At 43.6% G+C, this 21,643-nt stretch overlaps 1 protein-coding gene across 26 annotated transcripts in view; it reads right to left on the reverse strand.

Moving 5' to 3' along the window:
* LOC100393071 (BEN domain-containing protein 5) overlaps window positions 1-21,643 on the reverse strand; it is a 1,596,666-nt gene that overhangs the window by 161,396 nt on the left and 1,413,627 nt on the right. For all 26 annotated transcript variants that reach the window (XR_013520038.1, XM_078331670.1, XM_078331666.1 and 23 more), the window contains 2 exons: window positions 16,733-16,822; window positions 236-350 (listed from right to left, as the gene is read on the reverse strand). Coding sequence is in view for 25 of the 26 variants with exons in the window: in XM_078331670.1 (XP_078187796.1) it covers window positions 236-350; window positions 16,733-16,822 (205 nt within the window). In the remaining variant the exon portion in view is untranslated. The remainder of the gene's footprint in view (window positions 1-235; window positions 351-16,732; window positions 16,823-21,643) is intronic.

Here is a 21,643-nt window from a genome sequence, read left to right on the forward strand (position 1 = left end):
AAACTGATACTGGGTCTCCCGATTCCTGGTCCAGTGAGCTGGCCAGAAAACCCCAGCAAGTGACCTTAGGTGGGTGTGGATGAAACAGCCAGAGCTAATTAACCACATTTCTCAAGAGCTACGGTGAAGCTTTCTCTAATGAACTCATGGGCAGCCTCGAAATTCTTCCTCACAAAACATATCCCTTATTTCTTCTTGCTTCCATACCACCCAAGCATTCTCCCCAGTTCCTTACCTGTAATTGCCCAGGTAGACTCCATCAGGATTGAGCATTGGTGCGATCTTGAAGACCAAGTATTCCCGGAGGACACGGGCAATTGGGTGCTGGCTTACAAGGAAGTCAATGATCCCTAGGGAAAGAGAAGAGTCTGGTTTAATCACAAAGCATTTCAAGAAGAAGGAAACCCATTTTTCTCAGCTTGGAAAACAAGAAGAGTTCAATAGGTGATTGTGGCATGCGTTGTTATTGGCCACTGTGGATGTGTGGCTAGGGACTAAGTGTTATCCAGTATAAAAGGTATTTACAAATACGCTTGTATTTCCAAGAGACAGTTCAAGACATAACATTGAAGCTGATGGGCAGGAGGGAGAGAGCATTTCCTGCTGTAGAGAATTAGGAGGGCTTCCAAGAATGATGACATTTGAGCTGTGCTTTGAGAGCCCACCAGGTTTCATCAGACAGGGATGGGGGAGAGGTGGGCTAGCTCTAAACAATAATTAAGACATGCCTTCTAATAGGCACACTTAGTTAAACATTGACATCAGAAGCCTTCCTGTGCTAATCACAGGGTCAAGGCCCTTAGGGATTTAACCACTCATGTTGCTGATAGGCACACCAGGAAGCAGAGAGGAAAAGCATTTAGCCAAAGTCACATGAACAGAAGGAAGTTTCTGTCATGTGTCCCAAATGAGCTTCTTCCCCCATTTTGAGGATCCTGTTCTGGGACTCCAGGGATGACTGCCCTCTCAGCGTCTCACTGGCACTAAAAGCACCCTGGCTTCTGGTCACCAAATTTAGAAAATTTGTCTCCATGACATTTTTCCTACTGCCAAGCAGTCCCCAAGTCTCTTTCTTGAATAGAGCAAATCTTCCCCTCTTCTCCATCCCGCTGCCTGTCTTCTAACCCAGGCTACCATCACAGCTGGCCTGGATAACAGCCACCACCTCTGAAATGAGCCCTCAGTGCTGCAGCCAGAAGGATCTTCTGAAAGTGCGAATCAAATCCTGTCACTTCCTCCTTGATATCCCTCTGGTGACAGTTTGCATGTACCCATAGGATAGGAGGTGAGAAAAAAACAACTCTGAGCCTTTGTCCCTCTCCTTTTCTCCCCCACTTATCTACTTTTTCATCAGAGACCTGAAAAAAAAATGGGCAAAATGGCACTGTAGCATTCCATGAAATTATGATAATGCCAAAAAGTGATAGGAGAAGTCAAAACCCTCCCACAGTGCAGAAGTGGGACCCCCTTCCTGCTGGAGAGAGCAAGAAAGGCGTCAGGAAGGAAGCTTTTGAGCTAAGCCCTGTCAGAAAGGTAGGTTTTGACAGATGGCAGGAGGAAGGCAGCAGGGTAACTAAGAACAAACATTGTTCCCAGTGTCCACTTAGCCCTGGAATGATAACTCATTCCAGAGCACATTCCAGAGCTGCTGTGACCAGTGAGGGGCATCTCAGACTTTTCATTAGGCCAGAGCTGAGAATCCATAGGCAGGCGAAAGCCAGTTGGACATCATTTACTTCTCGGCTAATGCGGCAGTGGACCAGATGCCCTAATTTATTTGTTGGTCCTCATATTAAAGCCGCAGTTTGCCAGTAAACAGGCAGGGTAATGATGCCAGGTGCCCTTGTTAGGGGCTAATAATTGCTTAATCTGTCCACTAATTGACCCCAGCTCCCGGGGCGGCCCTTCATCAAGGAGCCAGCCTGTACTCAGGGCCTGGCCACACTGCCTCAGAGAATGGCTTCTGGAAATGGAGTAGCTCATTGTGATCCATCCTCCTTCACAGATGAGCAGATTAATTGGACTGCCAATTAGGCAGCTAATAAAAGACTGAGAGAAAACAAAGGCAGACCAGAGGCTGCAGCTGCCTAGAGCTCCCTCTCCTAGGGTGGGTGTCGGGCAAGGAGGGGGGAGATTTTAGACTCATCTGCGGGTTTGAGGTCAGATATGATTCAAAATCATTCCCATTCTTCAGGAAATGGGGAGATTTTTTCTTTTTTCTTTTTTTTTTTTTTTTGGTGGTGAGAGAGGAGTATAAGGAAGACTGTGAGAGCATGGAAGAGCAGAGAGAAAATGCCATCTCTGGCCAAGGGCCAAAAGCATTGCATGGACCAATAAAGCAGAGGGACCAGGGGAGTGGAAAATCCTGGGACCTGTGTTCGAATCCTAACTGAGTGTTAGCTAGAGAAGTTACTGACTACTTTTCCCATCTTGACATAGGGATAATAATACCTGATCTGGAAGACTACTGTGTAACTGTGTTATAGATCCTGTGTTAGCTGCCTGACATAGCACCTGAAAATTGTGGCATGTTCAATAAACTCACTTAGATTAAAGGTTGAAAGACAATGGGTAGTAAAAAACAGGATTTGTTTTAGAAGTAGGAGACCTAGTCTGTAAAGTTGACTAACAATGGATTTGGAGGCAAGGATACCAAATGCCAGAAGCCAACAAAGCCAAACACAGCCTGGATTCTAGTTTTGGCTCAGTTACTGGGTGACCTGTAGAAAGCCTCAGGGTCTATGCTTATATTTAAAATTAGGAGGCTGGGCATGGTGGCTTTCCCAGCACTTTGGGATGCCAAGGCAGGCAGATCACCTGACATCAGGAATTTGAGACCAGCCTGGCCAACATGGCAAAACCCCGTCTCTACTAAAAATACAAAAAGTAGCCGGGTAGAGTGGCGAATGCCTGTAATCCCAGCTACTCATGAGGCTGAGGTGGGAGAATCGTTTGAACCCGGGAGGCGGAGGTTGCAGTGAGCCAAGATCACACCACTGTACTCCAGCCTGGACGATGAGAGCGAGACTCCATCTCAATAAATAAAATAAAATAGAGAAAGAACTAAATAATTCTCAAGGATACATCTCATACTGACATTGTCTGATTCCATCTATTTTATTCCTCTCTACCAAAAGTAGAAGAATAATCTGTCAAGTGAGGAGAATAATCTCCCTCATGCTGGAAGACACCATCAACCCCTTGAGATCAGTCTTTGTCCCTTCTGTAAACAAGTTTGCCAGGTCCTCTTCTTCAAGGTGATTTAATCAGGAAGCTGGAAAAAAGCAGGATGACAGGAAGGCTGGAAGTTATAGAGGCTAGAAGAGAAGGAAAAGTGGTAGAAGATTTGAAATTAAAGCTGGAAGTTGGAGATCATTGCCCTGTGCCAACTTCCAGCTAACCAGGATGAACGTCTCTAGCCTCCAGGAATTTCCTACAACTTTGATGGTATGGGATTAGTTGAACTGATCATCACTCATTCTACAAACATTCACTGGCACACCAAATTTTGGGCATTTCAATATGCCTAAGACGGTCCTGCCTCAGAGGGATACACAGTGAGGAAGCAACTCCTACTGGCTGGCAAAGGCTCTGATGGGAACAGCACAGAGCTGTGGGGACCTGGCAGGGGCCTGGGGCCCCAGAAGGGGTCCTGGAAAGTGGACTTAAAAAATGAGTAGAGTGGAGCCAGATGAAGGGGTGCCAGGATGCAGCCATAAAAAGAATAAAATCGGAGGAAGATCCAAGATGGCCAATTAGGAGCAGCTCAGGATTGCAGCTCCCAGTGAAAGCACAGAGGGTGAGTGGATACCACATTTCCAGATGGATTTTTATTGCCCACAGACCAGGAGATCCCCAGGCGGAGGAGCCCCACAGGTCGCCAATGCAGCTGTTTTGCCGGTGCCCAAGAGCAGGGGTCCTCCGTACAAAATACGCTGGTCTGGGTGCCCTTTTAAGCTGGCGATTGGAGCTCTGGGAAGGCAGAGTCACCCATTCATCTGATTAAAAATGGGACTGAAACAGGCAGCCAGGCCTGGAGATTCTCTGAGCAAAAAAGAGACATGAATCTCAGTGCCGCTGTTTCAGCCAGTGCAGTGGATCGCCGCAAGGGAAACCACACAGATCCCGACACCCTTTCAACAGGCAACTAGAACATCTGGGAGAGAGTCAACCATTCAACTAAAAAAAAAGGCTCTGAGGCAGGGAGCCAGGTGATCAGGCTCGGCTGGTCCCACCCCCACAAAAAAACAAAAACAAAAACAAAACACAGCAATTGGAAATGCTCTGGGTTGAGAGTTTCACAGCAAGCACAGCTGAACCTGGGATGGTCCAGCTCTGTGGGGGAGGGGCGTCCACCATTATTGAGGTACTCCCCCACTACGGAGGTAGTCCACCATTGCTGAGGCAGCCCGCTGTTGCCGAGGCAACCCGCCATTACAGAGGTGGGCCACCATTGCTGAGGTAGTTCTAACTACACCCATATAAACAGGACTGCAGGGAACTTCACACGGCAGCTGGGTGGAGCCCACAGCAGCTCAGCAAAGCCTCTGCAGGCAGATAGTGGGCTTGCTGGGCAGAGCAGCCCTGAAAAAAAGGCAGCAGCCAATGGGAACTCATAAATAAAGCCCTAACTTCCCAGGACAGAGAACCTGAGGAAAAAAAGGAGTTTATGAATTCTGCTGCAGCACACTTAAACGTACCTGCCCAGCAGCTCTGAATAAACAACGGAGCTCACATCTCAGCACTTGAGGTCCTATAAAGGACAGACTGTCTTCTCAAGCAGCTCCCTGATCCCCATATATCCAAAGAATCACCTCATAAAGGAGAGATAAGACTGACATTTGGTGGGCATCCTTCTGGGACAAAGATAGCAGAAGAAGAAACTGGTAGTAATCCTTACTGCTCTACAGCTGCTGCAGGTGATCCCCAGGAAAGCAGGGCCTGGAGTGGACCTCAGCAATCCTACAGCAGAGGGGCCAGACTGTTAGAAGGAACACTAAGACACAGAAATAACTTCATCATCAACAAACTGGACATCCACGCAGAGACCCAATCTGAAAGTCAGCAACTACAAAGACGACAGGTGGATAAATCCGCATGATGGGAAGAAACCAGCACAAAAAGGATGAAAACACCCGAAATCAGAACACCTCTCCTCCTACAAGGAATCACAACTCCTCACCAGTAAGAGAACAAGGCTAGATGGAAAATGAGTGTGATGAAATGACAGAATCAGACTTCAGAAGGTGGGTAATAAGAAAGTTCTGTGAGCTAAAAGAACATGCTCTAACCCAATGCAAAGAAACTAAGAACCTTGAAAAAAGATTTGAAAAAATGATAACGAGAATAGACAACTTAGACAGGAATATGAGTGAATTGATGGAGCTGAAAAACACAACATGAGAAATTTGCGAAGCAAGCACAAGTTTCGACAGCTGAATTGACCAAGCAGAAGAAAGGATATCAGAGGTTGAAAATCAACTCATTGAAATAAAATGAGAAGGCAAGATTAGAGAAAAAAGGGTAAAAAGGAATGAACAAAATTGCCAAGAAATATGGGACAATGTGAAAAAACCTAATCTACATTTGATAGGTGTACCTGAATGTGACGGAGAGAATGAATCCAAGCTGCAAAATACTCTTCAGGATATCATCCAGGAAAACTTCCCCAACCTAGCAAGGCAGGCGAATATTCAAGTCCAGGAAATACAGAGAACCCCACAAAGATATTACACAAGAAGAGCAACCCCAAGGAACATAATCGTCAGATTCACCAGGGTTGAAATGAAGGACAAAATGCTAAGGGCAGCCAGAGAGAAAGGTCGGGTTATCCACAAAGGGAAGCCCATCAGACTCACAGTGGATCTCTTGGCAGAAACCCTACAAGACAGAAGAGAGTGGTGGGCCAATATTCAACATCCTTAAAGAAAAGAACTTTCAACCCAGAATTTCATATGCAGCCAAACTAAGCTTCATAAGTGAAGAAAAAATAAAATCCTTTGTGAACAAGCAAGTACTCAGAGATTTCGTCACCACCAGGCCTGCTTTACAAGAGCTCCTGAAAGAGGCACTTCCATAGAAAGGAACAACCAGTACCAGCCATTCCAAAAACATACTAAATGGTAAAGAGCATCAACAAAATGAAGAATCTGCATCAACAAACAGGCAAAACAGCCAGCTAGCATCAAAATGGCAGTATCAAATTCACACATAACAATATTAACCCTAAATGTAAATGGGCTAAATGCACCAATCAAAAGACACAGACTGGCAAATTGGATAAAAAGCCAAAACCCATTGGTGTGCTGTATCCAGGAAACCCATATCACATGCGCTCAAAGGCTCAAAATAAAGGGAGGGAGGAAGATTTACCAAGCAAATGGAGAGAAAAAAAAAAAATGCAGAAGCTGCAATTCTTGTCTCTGATAAAATAGACTTTAAAGCAACAAAGATCAAAAAAGACAAAGAAGGACATTACATAATGGTAAAAGGATCAATGCAACAAGAAGAGCTAACCATCCTAAATATATGCAGAACCAATACAGGAGCACCCAGATACATAAGGCAAGTTCTCAATGACTTACAAAGAGATTTAGACTCCCACACAATAATAGTGTGAGACTTTAACACTCCACTGTCACTATTAGACAGATCAACCAGACAGAAAATTAACAAGCATATCCAGGACTTGAACTCCGGCTTGGAACAAGCAAACCTGATAGACATTTACAGAACTCTCCACCCCAAATCCACAGAATATACATTCTTCTCAGCACCACATCACACCTACTCTAAAATTGACCACATAATTGGAAGTAAATCACTCCTCAGCAAATGCAAAAGAATGGAAATCATAACAAACAGTCTCTCAGATCACAGTGCAATCAAGTTAGAACTCAGAATTCAGAAACTAACTCAGAACTGCACAGCTACCTGGAAACTGAACAACTGGCTCTTGAATGTTGACTGGATAAACAATGAATTGAAGGCAGAAATAAAGAAGTTCTTTGAAACCAACATGAACGAAGACACAACATACCAGAATCTCTGGGACACATTTAAAGCAGTCTCTAGAGGAAAATATATAACAATAGATGCCCACATGAGAAGCAAGGAGAGATCAAAATTTGACACCCTATTGTAAAAATTGAAAGAGCTAGAAGAGCAAGATCAAAAAAACTCAAAACCTAGCAGAAGACAAGAAAGAACTAAGATCAGAGCAGAACTGAAGGAGATAGAGACACAAAACCCCTTCAAAAAATCAATAAATCCAGGAGCCGGTTTTTCGAAAAGATCAGCAAAACAGACAGACCACTAGCCAGATTAATAAAAAAGAAAAGAGAGAATAACCAAATAAATGCAATTAAAAAAGATAAAGGGGCTATCACCACAGATTCCACAGAAATTTAAACCATCACCGGAGATTACTACAAACAGCTCTATGCACATAAACTAGTAAACCTGGAAGAAATGGACACACTTGTGTCCTCCCAAGCCTAAACCAGGAAGAAGTCAAAACCCTGAATTGGCCAATAACAGGGTCTGAAGTTGAGGCAGCAATTAAGAGCCTACCACACACAAAAAAAAGCCCAGGTCCGGATGGGTTCACAGCTGAATGTTTCCAGACATACAAAGAGGAGCTGGTACCATTCCTTCTGAAACTATTCCAAATAAATAAAAAAGCGGGAATCCTTCCCAAATCATTTTATGAGACCAACATCATCCTGACACCAAAACCTGGAAGAGACTCAACAAGAAAAGAAAACTTCAGGCCAATATCTATGATAAACATAGAGGCAAAAATCTTCAATAAAATTCTGGCAAGCCCATTGCAATAGCACATCAAAAAACTTATTCACCATGATGAAGTAGGATTCATCCTGGGCATGCAAGGCTGGTTCAACATACATAAGTCTATAAAGGTAATTCACCACATAAACAGAACCAAAGACAAAAACCGCATGATTATATCAATTGATGCAGAGAAGGCCTTTCACAAAATTCATCAGCCCTTTATGCTAAAAACCCTCAATAAACTCGGTACTGACGGAACGTATCTCAAAATAATAAAAGCTATTTATGACAAACCTACAGCCAATATCATACTGAATGGGCAAAAGCTGGAAGCATTCCCTTTGAAATCTGGCACTAGAAAAGGATGCCCTCTCTCACCACTCCTATTCAATATAGTACTGGAAGTTCTAGCCAGAGCAATCCGGCAAGAAAAAGAAATAAAGGGTATTCAAATAGGAAAGGAGGAAGCCAAATTGTCTCTATTTGCAGACGACATGATAGTATATCTAGAAGACCCCATCATCTCAGCCCCAAATCTCCTGAAACTGAGATTCAACTTCAGCAAAGTCTCAGTATACAAAATCAATGTGCAAAAATCACAAGCGTTCCTATACACCAATAACAGAGTTAAAGAGAGCCAAATCAAGAATGAACTGCCATTGACAATTTCTACAAAGAGAATAGGATACCTACGAATACAACTAACAAGGAACATAAAGGACATCTTCAAGGAGAACTACAAACCACTGCTCAATGAAATAAGAGAGGACATAAACAGATGGAGAAACATTCCATGTTCATGGTTAGGAAGAATCAATATTGTGAAAATGGCCATACTGCCCAAAGTAATTTACAGATTAAACACTATCCCCATGAAGCTACCAGTGACCTTCTTTGCAGAACTGGAAAAAACCACCTTAAACCTCATATGGAACCAAAAGAGAGCCCACATAGCCAAGTCAATTCTAAGTAAAAAGAACACAGTGGGAGGCATCACACTACCGGACTTCAAACTATAATACAAGGCTACAGTAATCAAAACAGCATGGTACTGGTACCAAAACAGAGATAGAGACCAATGGAACAGAACAGAGGTATCGGAGGCAACACAACATATCTACAACCATATAATCTTTGATAAACCTGACAAAAACAAGCAATGGGGAAAGGATTCCCTGTTTAATAAATGGTGTTGGGAAAACTGGCTAGCCATGTGCAGAAAGCAGAAACTGGACCCCTTCCTGACACCTTACACTAAAATTAACTCCAGATGGATTAAAGACTTAAACATAAGGCCTAACACCATAAAAACCCAGAAGAAAATCTAGGAAAACCATTCAGAACATAGGCGTAGGCAAGGACTTCATGACCAAAACACCAAAAGCATTGGCCACAAAAGCCAAAATAGACAAATGGGACCTAATCAAACTATACATCTTCTGCCTGGCAAAAGAAATAGTCATTAGAGTGAATCGGCAACCAACAGAATGGGAAAACATTTTTGCAGTTTACCCATCTCACAAAGGGCTGATACAAAGAATTTACAAAGAACTAAAACAGATTTACAAGAAAAAAACAAACAAACCCATTCAAAAGTGGGCAAAGGATATGAACAGACACTTTACAAAAGAAGACATACGTGAGGCCAACAAACATATGAAAAAATGCTCATCATTACTGGTCATTAGAGAAATGCAAATCAAAACTACATTGAGATACCATCTTACGCCAGTTAGAATGGCGATCATTAAAAAATCTGGAGACAACAGATGCTGGAGAGGATGTGGAGAAATAGCAACATTTTTACACTGTTGGTGGGAGTGTAAATTAGTTCAACCATTGTGGAAGACAGTGTGGCAATTCCTTAAGGACCTAGAAATAGAAATTCCATTTGACCCAGCAATCCCATTACTGGGTATATATCAAGATGATTATAAATCATTCCACTATAAGGACACATGCACACAAATATTCATTGCAGCACAGTTTACAAAGTCCTGGAACCAACCCAAATGCCCATTGATGATAGACTGGACAGGGAAAATGTGGCACATATACACCATGGAATATTATGCAGCCATCAAAAATGATGATTTCCTGTCCTTTGTAGGGACATGGATGAATCTGGAAACCACCATTCTCAGCAAACTGACACAAGAACAGAAAATCAAACACTGCATGTTCTCACTCATAGGTGGGTGTTGAACAATGAGAACACATGGACACAGGGAGGGGATCACTACACACTGGGGTCTGTAGCGGGGAATAGGGGAGGGACAGCAGGGGATGGGGAGTTCGGGATAGATAGCATGGGGAGAAATGCCAGATATAGTTGAAGAGGAGAAAGGCAGCAAATCACACTGCCACGTGTGTACCTATACAACTATCTTGCATGTTCTTTACATGTACCTCAAAGACTAAAATGCAATAAAAAAGAGGAAAAAAAGAGAATAAAATCATGTCCTTTGCAGTGACATGGATGTAGCTGGAGGCCATTATGCTAAGTGAACAAACACAGAAACAGAAAACCAAATACTGCATGTTCTCACTTATAAGTGGGAGCTACACATAGGGTGCACATGGACACCAAGGGAACCATAAACCCAGGATTCATAAAGAGGGGAGGGAGGAAGAGGCCAGAGCTGAAAAGCTACCTGCCAAGTACTATGTTCACTACTTGGGTTATGGGACCATTAGAAATCCAAACTTCAGCATCATATAATTTACCCATGTAACAAGCCTGCACATGTATCCCCTGAATCTAAAATTTAAAAATAAAATAAAAAGAAAGGGGTGCCAGGGGAAGGTATCTAGGCTGGGGAATTCCTACATGAAGGTTTGGGGGTAAGAAAAGAGATGGTCTGCTGGTAAAGGAAATCTTTTCAATTCCAGGGCCTTGGCTTCATGGCTAAAAGTGCAGACTCTGAAACTGGCCCATCTGGGTTGACGCCTCTCTCTGCCATTCATTTGCTATGTGGCCTTAACCTCCCAGTTCCCCAGTTTCCTCATCAATTACAAAGAGGAGAATAAGAATTACTTGTGGGTTCTTGTGAGGATTTAAATGAGTTGATATAAGCAAAGTGGTACGCAGTAAGTCTATACATGCATTGTTTAAATCATTGCTCTTCCTTGGTTTGCCTGTAGGCATGGGAAGGGGGAGGTGAACAAGGATTTGCTGTTACAACTGAAAAAACATGAAGGGGACTATAGAGCTATTGCCAGGTTTTAAGCCAGGAAGGTACAGGGTCAGATATGGGTTTTGGAGAGCTCCCTCTGGCTGCAGCATGGAACACTGCTTAGAGGAAAGGAATACTGCAGGGCATGGCCTGTTGAAGGCAGGATGGAGGTGGAGGTAGGGTATAGGCATAGCAGAGAGAGCTGGCAGAGGTAAAGCAGCTGTCAGTCAGGAATCAGGGTCAAACACGTTAGTGACCAGCAGGGGCTCTGCAGCGACCAAGGCCCGGAGAGTCATGAGGTGCAGTGGGTGGAGAGCAAGCAGTGTGGACAGATGGTGTCACCAATGATACAATTATTTGCCTGCTACCCTGAGAGCATCAGAACTCTTTGCTGAAAGCACCCAACGTTAAGGAACATAAGTGAGATTAAGCTTCTGGCCCCTGGCAGGATGGGGCCTCAAAATAGAAACTGAGTTCAGTTATAGAAAAATAAGGAAAGTTACATTTCCTGCACTTCTTTCTTGGGACTGAGGCTTACTTAAACTTACATTGCGGTTTAAGTCTTCTTCCCTCCAGGCCAGGAGCCCCAAGACAGCAGGAACAGGTCTCCTTTCTTTGCCACTATATTTTCAGTGCCTAGCTTAGTGCCTGGCACAGGGAAAGTACTCAAGACCTATGTATGAAGTGAGTGATAGAGATAGACCCGTGACAACTACTGTACATTCGCTAGAGAGACTGACTTGTAATTCTTTTGGCTCCATTTCAGACAGGGAAAGAAAGTCAGGGTGTGGCATCAGTTGCTGAGTGCCTCACAGGAACCTAGTTGGGATTCAGACCCAGTTCTGCTGGCTTCAAAGCAGGGCTCTTTCTGTGAAGACAAGATGCAAAGAGCCAGAAGTCTATCTGCATGTGATTTGTAGAGTAATTTGCATATGCCGGTATGATTTTCTGCCTAGAGAATTCTATGCAAAATTTATTGTTTCTGTTCTCTGTTCAGAGGCAGCATACTGTAGTAAGAAAAGCCAAGGTTTGGAGCAAGACAGTTTGAGGTCTCTGCTTGGCCCAGAGTGTGATTTGCACAGCAGCACCCACTCTAGGCCCTCCCTTGACCTGGCATGAGACCCCTGTCTGCCCTCAGCTGAGTCCAGGGGCCTCAAATTATGGACTCACAGGGAGTTTGTCCATGATGACCCTAAAGTTCACAGAGTATAAGTCCTCACCCTCCTGCCCCCAACTCTGCCCATTTCATGGATGAAGAGACAGAAGCCTGGGAAAGTGAAAGGGTCCTTAGTGGATCTAGCACCACACCTATAGTGGGATGCTGTTTGGGACAGCAAGGGGAAGAGGAAGAAGAAGTGAAGAGAGGTGGGAGAAAAGCAGAATGGGGGAGGAGCAGAGGTCACGACCTCACTGACAGGAAGTATGAGGCTGTGCTTGGACCTGGTGCTTGGAGATACTGGTGGTTGTGAGTGTGGTGTGTGTGCGTGTGCGTGTGCATGCGTGTGTGCGTGTGTGTGCGTGCGCGCACACATCTTCCTCCCTTGAAATAACTCTGAGAAGTGAACTCCCTGGGAGAGGGCCAGCCTCTGTGTCTCTACAGTCTAGGCCCTGATGGACACCTTGGCATGTAGCAGCAGGGCTCAGGCTGGGAGGCAGGAGATTGGATCTAGTCCCCACTCTACCACCAACTTACCAGGTGACATCTAGTGAGTCCCTGGACTGTTCCGTAAAGAGCTGAGAGCTGCCCGGTGACCTGATAGAATTTCTGTACAAGAGTGAAGGTGAAGACAGGAGTGTGGGCACCAATCAGGCACCTATCTATGCCTAGCATTGACCTACACTGTCTCATTAAACCCTCACAGCAGCCCCCTGAGGAAGGCATTCCTGCCGCATTTTGCAGGTCAGGAAATAGGGGCTGTGAGAGGCAAGGACGTGTGCAAGATCCCCTAGCTAGATGGAAATGGTAGACTCAAACTCAGGCCTATCAAACTCCAAAGCCACAGCTGTGCCCACTGCCTCTGCTGCTCTCCAGAGCATGGCGTGGCTCCCCACTGTAGCACTTCAAAAGTGCTGGTTTCATTAATTCAATGACAAAGGGTCTAGAGAGGACGAAGTACTCTGCAGATGGAAATTTCCAATGAGAGTTGGCCCCGAAGTCCCAGGAAGAGCCAGTGAAAGAGCATGAACAGGCCAGTGAACAGGAGTCAGACACAAGGTCTAGGTCTGGTTCAGGCCAAGCTCCTGGCTTGCAAGGTGACCCTTCAGATGAGCAGCTAGTGGCACACTCAGGAAGGTGACGAGGAAGAGCTGGGGCCCACAGTCTGGGAGGCCCACACCTGGGTTTGGTTCACAGTAAGGATTAGAGGAACCAGGCACAAAGTGCCTCATGGAGGCCTGGGCGCCGGCCGTGTGCTCCATTAGTGCCAGCTCCTCCCCTACTTCTGGCACTTGTTTAGTGCCGTCTATATTCCAGACACCATCCTAAATGCTCATTGGATATCAACAGAGTCAGTCTTCACAACAACCCTGTGAGGCAGGATTTCTATTATTATTGCCCTTTTGGGATAAAGGAACTGAGGCATAAGGAGGTTTTGTGGTTTTCCCAAGGTCACACTAAGTAGAAGAGCTGGGATTCACACCCTGCAGTGTAGCAGCTTGAGGGATGGTGCTCTCACATGGCTGGCCATAGGGCCACACAGGAGCTCCTCTGACCTCTCACATAGTCACTGGAGAACAGGATAGTGTGGCCTCATGGAGGTCATGAGCAAGGTTTGGGGTAGCAGAGTAAGCATCCCACCAACAAGCAGTCTTGAGGAAATCCAAGCCCTGCCACCCTTACTGCCACCTCTTCCAGAGCTATGCAGTGACAGGACTTCACTCTCCTCCCAGCAGCACGTGCATCAGCAGCTCAGCAGTGAGAGCCATGGTCCCAGCCAGATGGGCACAAGCAGACTCACATGCCTATTCCCTGCTCAAGGTCACTGAGCCAGTTAATGTGGAAGAGTTAACAGAATTGAAGGTATCTCAGCATCTGTCCACACCTTGGACCTGCCTGCTATCCCCAGAACGAGCTGGGCTAATGGGAGCTGGGGGAAGATGGACAAGCTTAGGGCTACGACTGAGGAAGAAACCCCCAGCCCTGTGGGCTGTGATCTGGGCTGTCTACACAGCCATAGCTGAGGCACCCTCAGGCAAGACCATGCCTCTGTCCTGTATTGGTCAAGTGGGGTAATGATGCCTCTTACACTGCCTCAAGGAAGTATGAATTGTACGTCTTATGAGGCAGATACAGAGGCAGGGAAAGATGAGAAACAGGATTGGGGAGATGGACTCCAGAACCACACGTGTCATGAATTAGTCCTGTGACTTTGGGAAAGCCATTGTACTTCCCTGAGGCTCCACATCCTGATCTGTAAAATGCACATTAATTGTTGCAGGGTGGTCAGAACTCTGAGTTCTTTCAGGTACAAGACTTGGCCTTCTAGTAGTTCCTGTACCTGAGTGGGACAAAGAGGCATGTACAGGATTGGGAGTTAGCTAGAGTTAGGTTAAAAGACCCCCTCAACTATTTAACAACTGTCACCTTGAGGCTCCTGTTTCTGAGTTAAACATAGCATTTGTTCCTCACAACAGCCCCGTAAGATGAACAAGATAACTCCATTTTACAGATGTGGAAGATGACAGTTGGAGAACAGCCCTAGACCTTACACAGCTCATGGTTTAAAGGGGGAAAAACAAATATAAGTCAGGTATATCATAATAAATCAGGGCAATAGAGACGACCATTATCAATAAAGATGATGGCCATCTTTAGGTCCACAATGCAGACACAAAGCAGGGGGCAGAAGGGAGTGGGCCAGGGAGGCCCACAGTAGGGGCACTCAAACTGAGTCCTGGGAGATGGATGGGGCTTGCCAGGTGGCAAGGAACAGGCCTGCTAGGCAGAGGGAGCAGCAGGTGTAAAGGTGCATTGGTCAAGAGAAGACTACCCACTCAAGGTTTAAGCTGTGTGGAGCTGAGTGTATGAGGCTGAGCCCAGAGAACCAGGTGAGAGCCAGATGACAGACGGCTGGGAATGTCATGCCAAGGAGTTGGAGTTTATTTTGAGAAGTCAGTGGGCAGGCACTGAAAGGCTCTGTCAAAGAATAGACATCTGTTAAAAACCTACAGAACAGCATTGAGTGTATCAACTCAGCACCATCCAAAGATTTCCTTTTAGTAAACAGGGTCATCAGGGAGCACCTGAGGTCCATTCAATTCCTCTGTGGTTCAATTCTCATCTGTGAAATGGGATGGTGATGCTGCTGTCTGTCTACTGCCCACAGGGGAGGTGAGCATGGGGGTTTGGGCTCCCAGGAATGAAGTACTGATGGTAAGGCTGTCTTTTTACCAACAAAGAGAAAGCAGTTACATCCAATCAGCTGGAGGAAGAGATCTGCTGCCAAATTTAGTAACTGACAGATGGCTACAAGTAAAGGGGTTGGTAAACCCAGGAGGGACCTCAAGAGGTTACTGCAAGGACAATGCTGGGGAGGACGAAGGACAACGTGAGAATGCTAAGGAGTCAGCTCTTGTGACTGGAGCCTCAGCCATGCCTCTTACAAGCTTCTTGACTTTGCACAAGTCACTGCTTCCCTGAAACTCAGTCTCCTCATCTGAAAAAGAGGAAGGCAATGGTGCCTAACAAAGCATTGTAAGAATACGAACTGGGAAAACAAAGCCCGTATTTATTTGCATAGTACTTGATAGTTTACAGAGCAGATTACCTGCTTATCTTCTCAGATTCCCATGGGGAAGGAGGTAACCTCTGTTGAGTGCCTGCTGTGTGCCAGACACAGGACTGGGTGTGCTGTTTACATTCATCTCATGCCAGCTTCATAACAGCCTCCTGGATATGTCATTTTACATTTGAGGAAACTGAAGTTGCACTGCTGGGAAGTGGCACAGCCAGTATTTGACCCCAGGATTATCTGATTTCAGATCCTCAGAGGCTTCCTCTGCAGTGCGCCACCTCCCTCAAGTTGTAGAACCTCCACAGGCTTTTTATGTCTCTTTGACCTCATGGTCACTTTGAGATTAAAATGAGATAAATTACTTAACTTCTCTAAACTTCAGCTTGCTCAACAATATATATAATATATTACTGACTATAGCTGACTAATTAAATACAGTATGGATGAAATATTTAATAATAAGTGCAATTACAAAGAGAAACATTTGAGAATAAAAATCATGTCTTATTTGCCTCTGGTTGTCTGATGCCAAGCGTACTTACTCCTGGCAGGTATTTCAAAAGTTGTTTAAGTGAATGATTGAATGAATGAGCGAACAGATAGTTTACAGTCATTACCTCCCATTTCACAGCTTTTCTGCCAACACACACATTGATCTGGGGCCAGATTTCTTGCTGCTGTAAACCACTGGGGACAAGTAAAGCTAGGGAGTGTAGATGATTCTGTATGGCTCTTCCTCACCACAGTACAAATAAGATAACTTCATTCAGCCTCCCTGTTCATTTATCCATCCATCCATCTATCCACTTAATTAATTAATTAATTCACACATACATACATCTAGTCAGTAAACATTTACTGAAATAAAACCTAATGGAGATCAGGTACAACAACATTTTTAAAGGAATGCAGTAAATCTCCATTCAAGATAATGACTCTGCATGTTTCCACACTGTTCCAGAGATCGTCACAGTGTCCCAGGTGGATGTGGGGATAGGCATAGGACACCTACAAGATCCTGCAACTCACCTTGGCACACAAATGAAGAGGGTGTTTCCCCTGGGTGGACTCGTCCTGTGATGAATACCACCTTCCGCTCCGCTCCTTCCCGGAGATTGTCTACAAGATAAAATGAAAGATGGTTGCTAAGGAAGGCAAGGAAAGCTGAGTCTAGTGGTTGGTGTGTGGCAGGGAACCCCAGAGGGAATGGGCTGGATGCTTTACGTTTATTTCTTAACCACTGAGTTAGAATCATTAAGGTCCAGCCACTGCTGACTAATTTAATTATGTTCCCACCCAACATTAAAAGACTACATTCCCTTTCTTTGGTATAACTGATCATATTGTATTAATATACAGTATCTACAATCATCCAAGAAAGTCATATGAGTGAAGTTGAATCTCAAATCCATTGACTGTGACTTAGGCAATGTGAGTATCCTTTCTAAGCTTCCATTTTCTAATCTATAAACAAGGATTTTAATAGGGTTGTTGTGATGATTAAACAGGCTTACACATTGCATAGTACACAGTAAACATTCGGCAAATGATGGAGTAGATAAGGTAGCTATTTATGTATTAGTAATAGTAGCAGCTGCCATTTAATTAGCTCCTTTTTTGTCAGTCACTTTTATATATACATCATATATGTGTGTGTGTGTGTGTATATATGTATGTATATATACATATTCATACATAATATATACATACATATATGTATATTATATATATATAATCCCTACAGCAACATGCTGTTAATGTGTTTTTTTTAACAGAGGCAGAAACTAAGGCTCATGGAGTTTATATAACTTGTTCAAGGTCCCACAGCTAATAAGTGGTGATAGGAGCTGAGATTAGAGCCAAAGCCCTTGTCTGGCCTTTATTTCCCTTTTATTTTAACTAAAAAATTGGACAAAATATTCAAAACATCTATTTTCAGATATTGAACAAGAGCTAATGCAAGATAATCAATGAGAGAAGTAAAATAAATGAGATATGCCCTATAATTGCCCTGGCTTTTTGCCTGATGATCCCTTCCAGACTGAAGAGCAGAGAGGGGTATCCTGAGCAAAGCATAGAAGCCTCACTGAGATTCCAGTTCAGCAGGTAGTAGTTGGGAAACTCTGAGCTCCAGAAAGGAGGAAGCTCTGCAGAAAAAGAGTTCCAGAAATCTGTACAGGAGTCTTCTTGAGCCTTTGCTGGATTCTAAGATGTACATGCATGGGGTGACTCTCCATGATGTCAGGAAACAATGACCAGGGAACTGTGAACTGCACAGTTAGGGGTCACACAGGGCCAAGAATCATTTGAATTCCCACAACTAAAGAGGAAGTCCTCACTGATAATTCAAGGAGAATGAGAACTCAGATGGGCAGTGTCTTAGTGATAGGGATAAACTACTCTAGACCACCCACATTCACGAAGCTTAAAAACAAGTCTCAAAAGGATCATACTGAACAAAAGAAACTTAAATGCTTTCTGTACAAAGCCCAACTCTCTTTAAAGGAAGGCAACAGAATCCAGACAATCAAAGCAAGGTACGATTTGCAATATCCAGCATCCAATAAAAAATTATTAGACATGCAGAAAAGTGAGAAAATGTGGCTCCAAATTGGAACCCAAACTCTTTCTCTCTCTACAGAAGTCTAATTTGTATAATAAAGTTGAACTATTGTGCAAAGATATTATCAGAAAAAAGTAACAGCCAAGGGTGGCATTCCCAGAAAGAAATATCTAGGGAAGGATACTCAGCAGTGGTCAGAAGAAGAAGGGCTGATTAATACAGAACAGAACAATTACCTGAAGAAAAATTTAGGAAGGAACATTAAGAGAAGTTGAATTGAAGGATTTTATCAATGTTCGAGGATGATCTGGAGGGAGAGTATAGAAATACTTAACAGGCTTTCTCCTTCTGAAATGCTGGAGATAATGCTATTTTGAACATGGTTCATTATCCCAACAGTTGATGCACCGATGTCAGAGATGAAACTAAAAATATTAACCCTATTAAACCTGGTTCTAAAGGCTTGGGACTTGCTTGGTCCATTGGGTGATCAATAGGGTGGAATCACTGCTTCTCCTGAAAGGCAGCAAGAAATATCATGGAACCAAAATATATTCTTGTGAACTCACTCTACTCAGCTCTATGCTAGGCACCTTTAGGAACAAAGGGAGAGAGAAGGCTCATCCGCCCTGAAGAAGTGAATTATTTAAAGAGGGATTAGACACCTGAACAGTTCCTGGACTGAATATAAGCTCCTCAAAGAAGAAACTGCAACTTCCATGGATGTATCACTAATGTCTTTCCCAGGACCCTGCATGGAGCACTTGAGTAGTCAATGCTCAAGGACTGACTACTGAAACAACAAATAAAACTACTGTGTAGATGACGGTTTATAAAGAAATGTAGACTCATATTATGTTATTTAATCTTATCATGCCTCTGTGAGGTGGACAGTATTAACTACATTTTATAGGTAAGGAAATGAGGCTCACAGAAGGAAGGGACATGCCCAAGGTCATTCAGCTAGCAGTGGTAGAGTTAAGTCCCAGCACCCAGCATCCTAGTCCCTTTCACTACCCTATCTCTATCATTCTGGATCCATGAATAACAATATAAGATCCCACTCCTGCTGCATTTCCATCTACAATTTACACAGGAGAGTTTGGTTTCATCTTATTGTGTTAGAAATTGAGCTACTATCTTAGTATTTATATTGCTTTTTTACTTAAAAAAATCACCAAGTTCTTTTAAAAAACACTGTCTAACACTGTCCCCATCTATCGCAGTAGTCCAGACATGATAAATGGCATTAGGGAGGCCCTTGGTGAAGGCTAACTTTATGGATGTCTCCCCTGACCCCATATCAAGTCAATTGCATTCAGCATTTCTGCTGACCACAGGGAAATGCAAAATGGGCATTCTATTTGCACACTAATTTTACATAGCCCCTGCGTCTTCATAAAATGATAACGTGAGGCTAATAAAAATCAAGCATCTCGGGTGCTAATATAAGCAAATGTTGATGCAGGCAGGTAACAAATTGCTCTGTCATTTAGAAGGCCGTAAAAGAGCATTATAATCATCTTTAGGCAAAATGGATGGGTTGCCTTTGCTTAGCTTTTAGCTTTCATTTGCAAAATCAATTTAAGGTAATGTAGTAGCTCTGAGGTGGTGACTACCCCACCCCTTCCTGTCACCAAATCTCCAGACTCTGTGCAAAGCCAATTAAACATATTCTTGGTGGAGGCAGCAGAGATGAAGAAAGTATGCTTGAACAAAACCAATGTGGAACAGAATGCAAACAATGAGAACACGAACAACTCATAAGAGATGGAAAAACTAAGGAGGTCATATAGGCTGACATGCTCAAGGGTACAAGGGCTCACTCAAAAAACACTGGGGTAGCTACATCCAGTTCTGTAGTTAAACAGCGGTTGTTTGAAGTAACATGTGCTTTGTGTGGCATCCTTAACATGTATGTGCACACACACACATACACAGACACTTGTTTGTCATTATATCCCTCTATCATCCACTATTTCCTTATTCATCATATAGTTATTTAATATCTATTAGATGGCCAAGCACTAGCTATTATTTTTATTTTTATTTTAAAGAAAACCAAGGCCAAGAGAGTTAAGTGACTTGCCCTAGTTCTTATAGCTAATGTGGTGGAGCCGAAGTCCCAAACCAGATAGCCTGACTCCAGAAACTGTGTTCCTAACCTCTGTATTATAATGTCTCCTAGGAAGGAGGACAATATCATCCCACTGCAATAGCAATTAAGTAATATTTATGTAGTACTTATTCTTTGCCAGGCACTTTACGTGCATGATCTTATTTAATTCTCACAGCAACCCAATGAAACATCTACTACTATTCTTAGACCAGATTCTTTTATAGATGAGGAAATTGAGATTCAGAAAGGTTAAATGACTTGCCTAAACTTGCATAAGCAGCAAATGTGGAAGCCAGAATTAAACCTAGGTCTTTATGATTCTCAAATCTGTGCTAACTACTGTGTCTCATTGGCTTTCGGAAATTAAAACCACTCTATAGGGTTTTAAAAGACACATTCACAAATTCTTTGTTCATCTCCTCCCTTCAAGAGGTAGAGGTGTGCTCCTTTCTCCTTCAGTGTGGGCTGGACTTAGAGACTTCCTTTTAACCAATGAAATACTATAGAAGTGATGGTGTGACACTTCTGAGATTAAGGTATAAAAAGACTGTGTTTTCCACCTTGGGTGTGATATCTCTTTCTTGAATGGCTCACCCTTGGAATGAAGCCAACTGCCATGTCATAAAGGCACTCAGATAGCCTATGGAGAAGCCCACATGGTAAGGTACTAAATTACCCAGATGGCAGCCGTGAGGAACTGAGGTCTGCCAAAGCCATGTGAGTGCATTTGGAAGAAGATCCCATAGTGTCAGATGACTACAGCCCTAGCTGACAGCCTACTCCAACTTCATAAGAGACCTATGCCAGAACCACCCAGCTAAGCTGTTTCCTCATTCCTGACCCACAGAAATGGAGACATAATAAATCTTTCCTGTTTCAAGATGCTAAATTCTAGAGTAACTTGTTAGGCAGCAATAGATAATAGACATCTCTCTGAAGATAACTATATTTCTCCTAGTTGCTATGTAGAATTCAACTAACTTTGCAACTTATCTATTGATGCTGACTTTCAACGAGGACCAAAGCCATAATCTTGGTGCCAAGATATGGAGAATCTCAATCTATTTGGCCAGTTATTACTGGATCTGTGACTGGCAGAGGTAGATGCCAAGAGGCCTCAAAGAACCCTAGCTGGGTCTCTGAGGACAAAAATCTCCCAGAAGTTCGTGTTGTTAGTTTTGTTCCCCATCCCTCCAGACAATGACTTGTCATGGGGATTGTGATGTTAATGTGAAGGAAGAAGAAAGTGCTACTGGGA

The sequence above is a fragment of the Callithrix jacchus genome, chromosome 7, assembly GCF_049354715.1.
Source record: "Callithrix jacchus isolate 240 chromosome 7, calJac240_pri, whole genome shotgun sequence".
Lineage (NCBI taxonomy): Eukaryota > Metazoa > Chordata > Mammalia > Primates > Cebidae > Callithrix > Callithrix jacchus.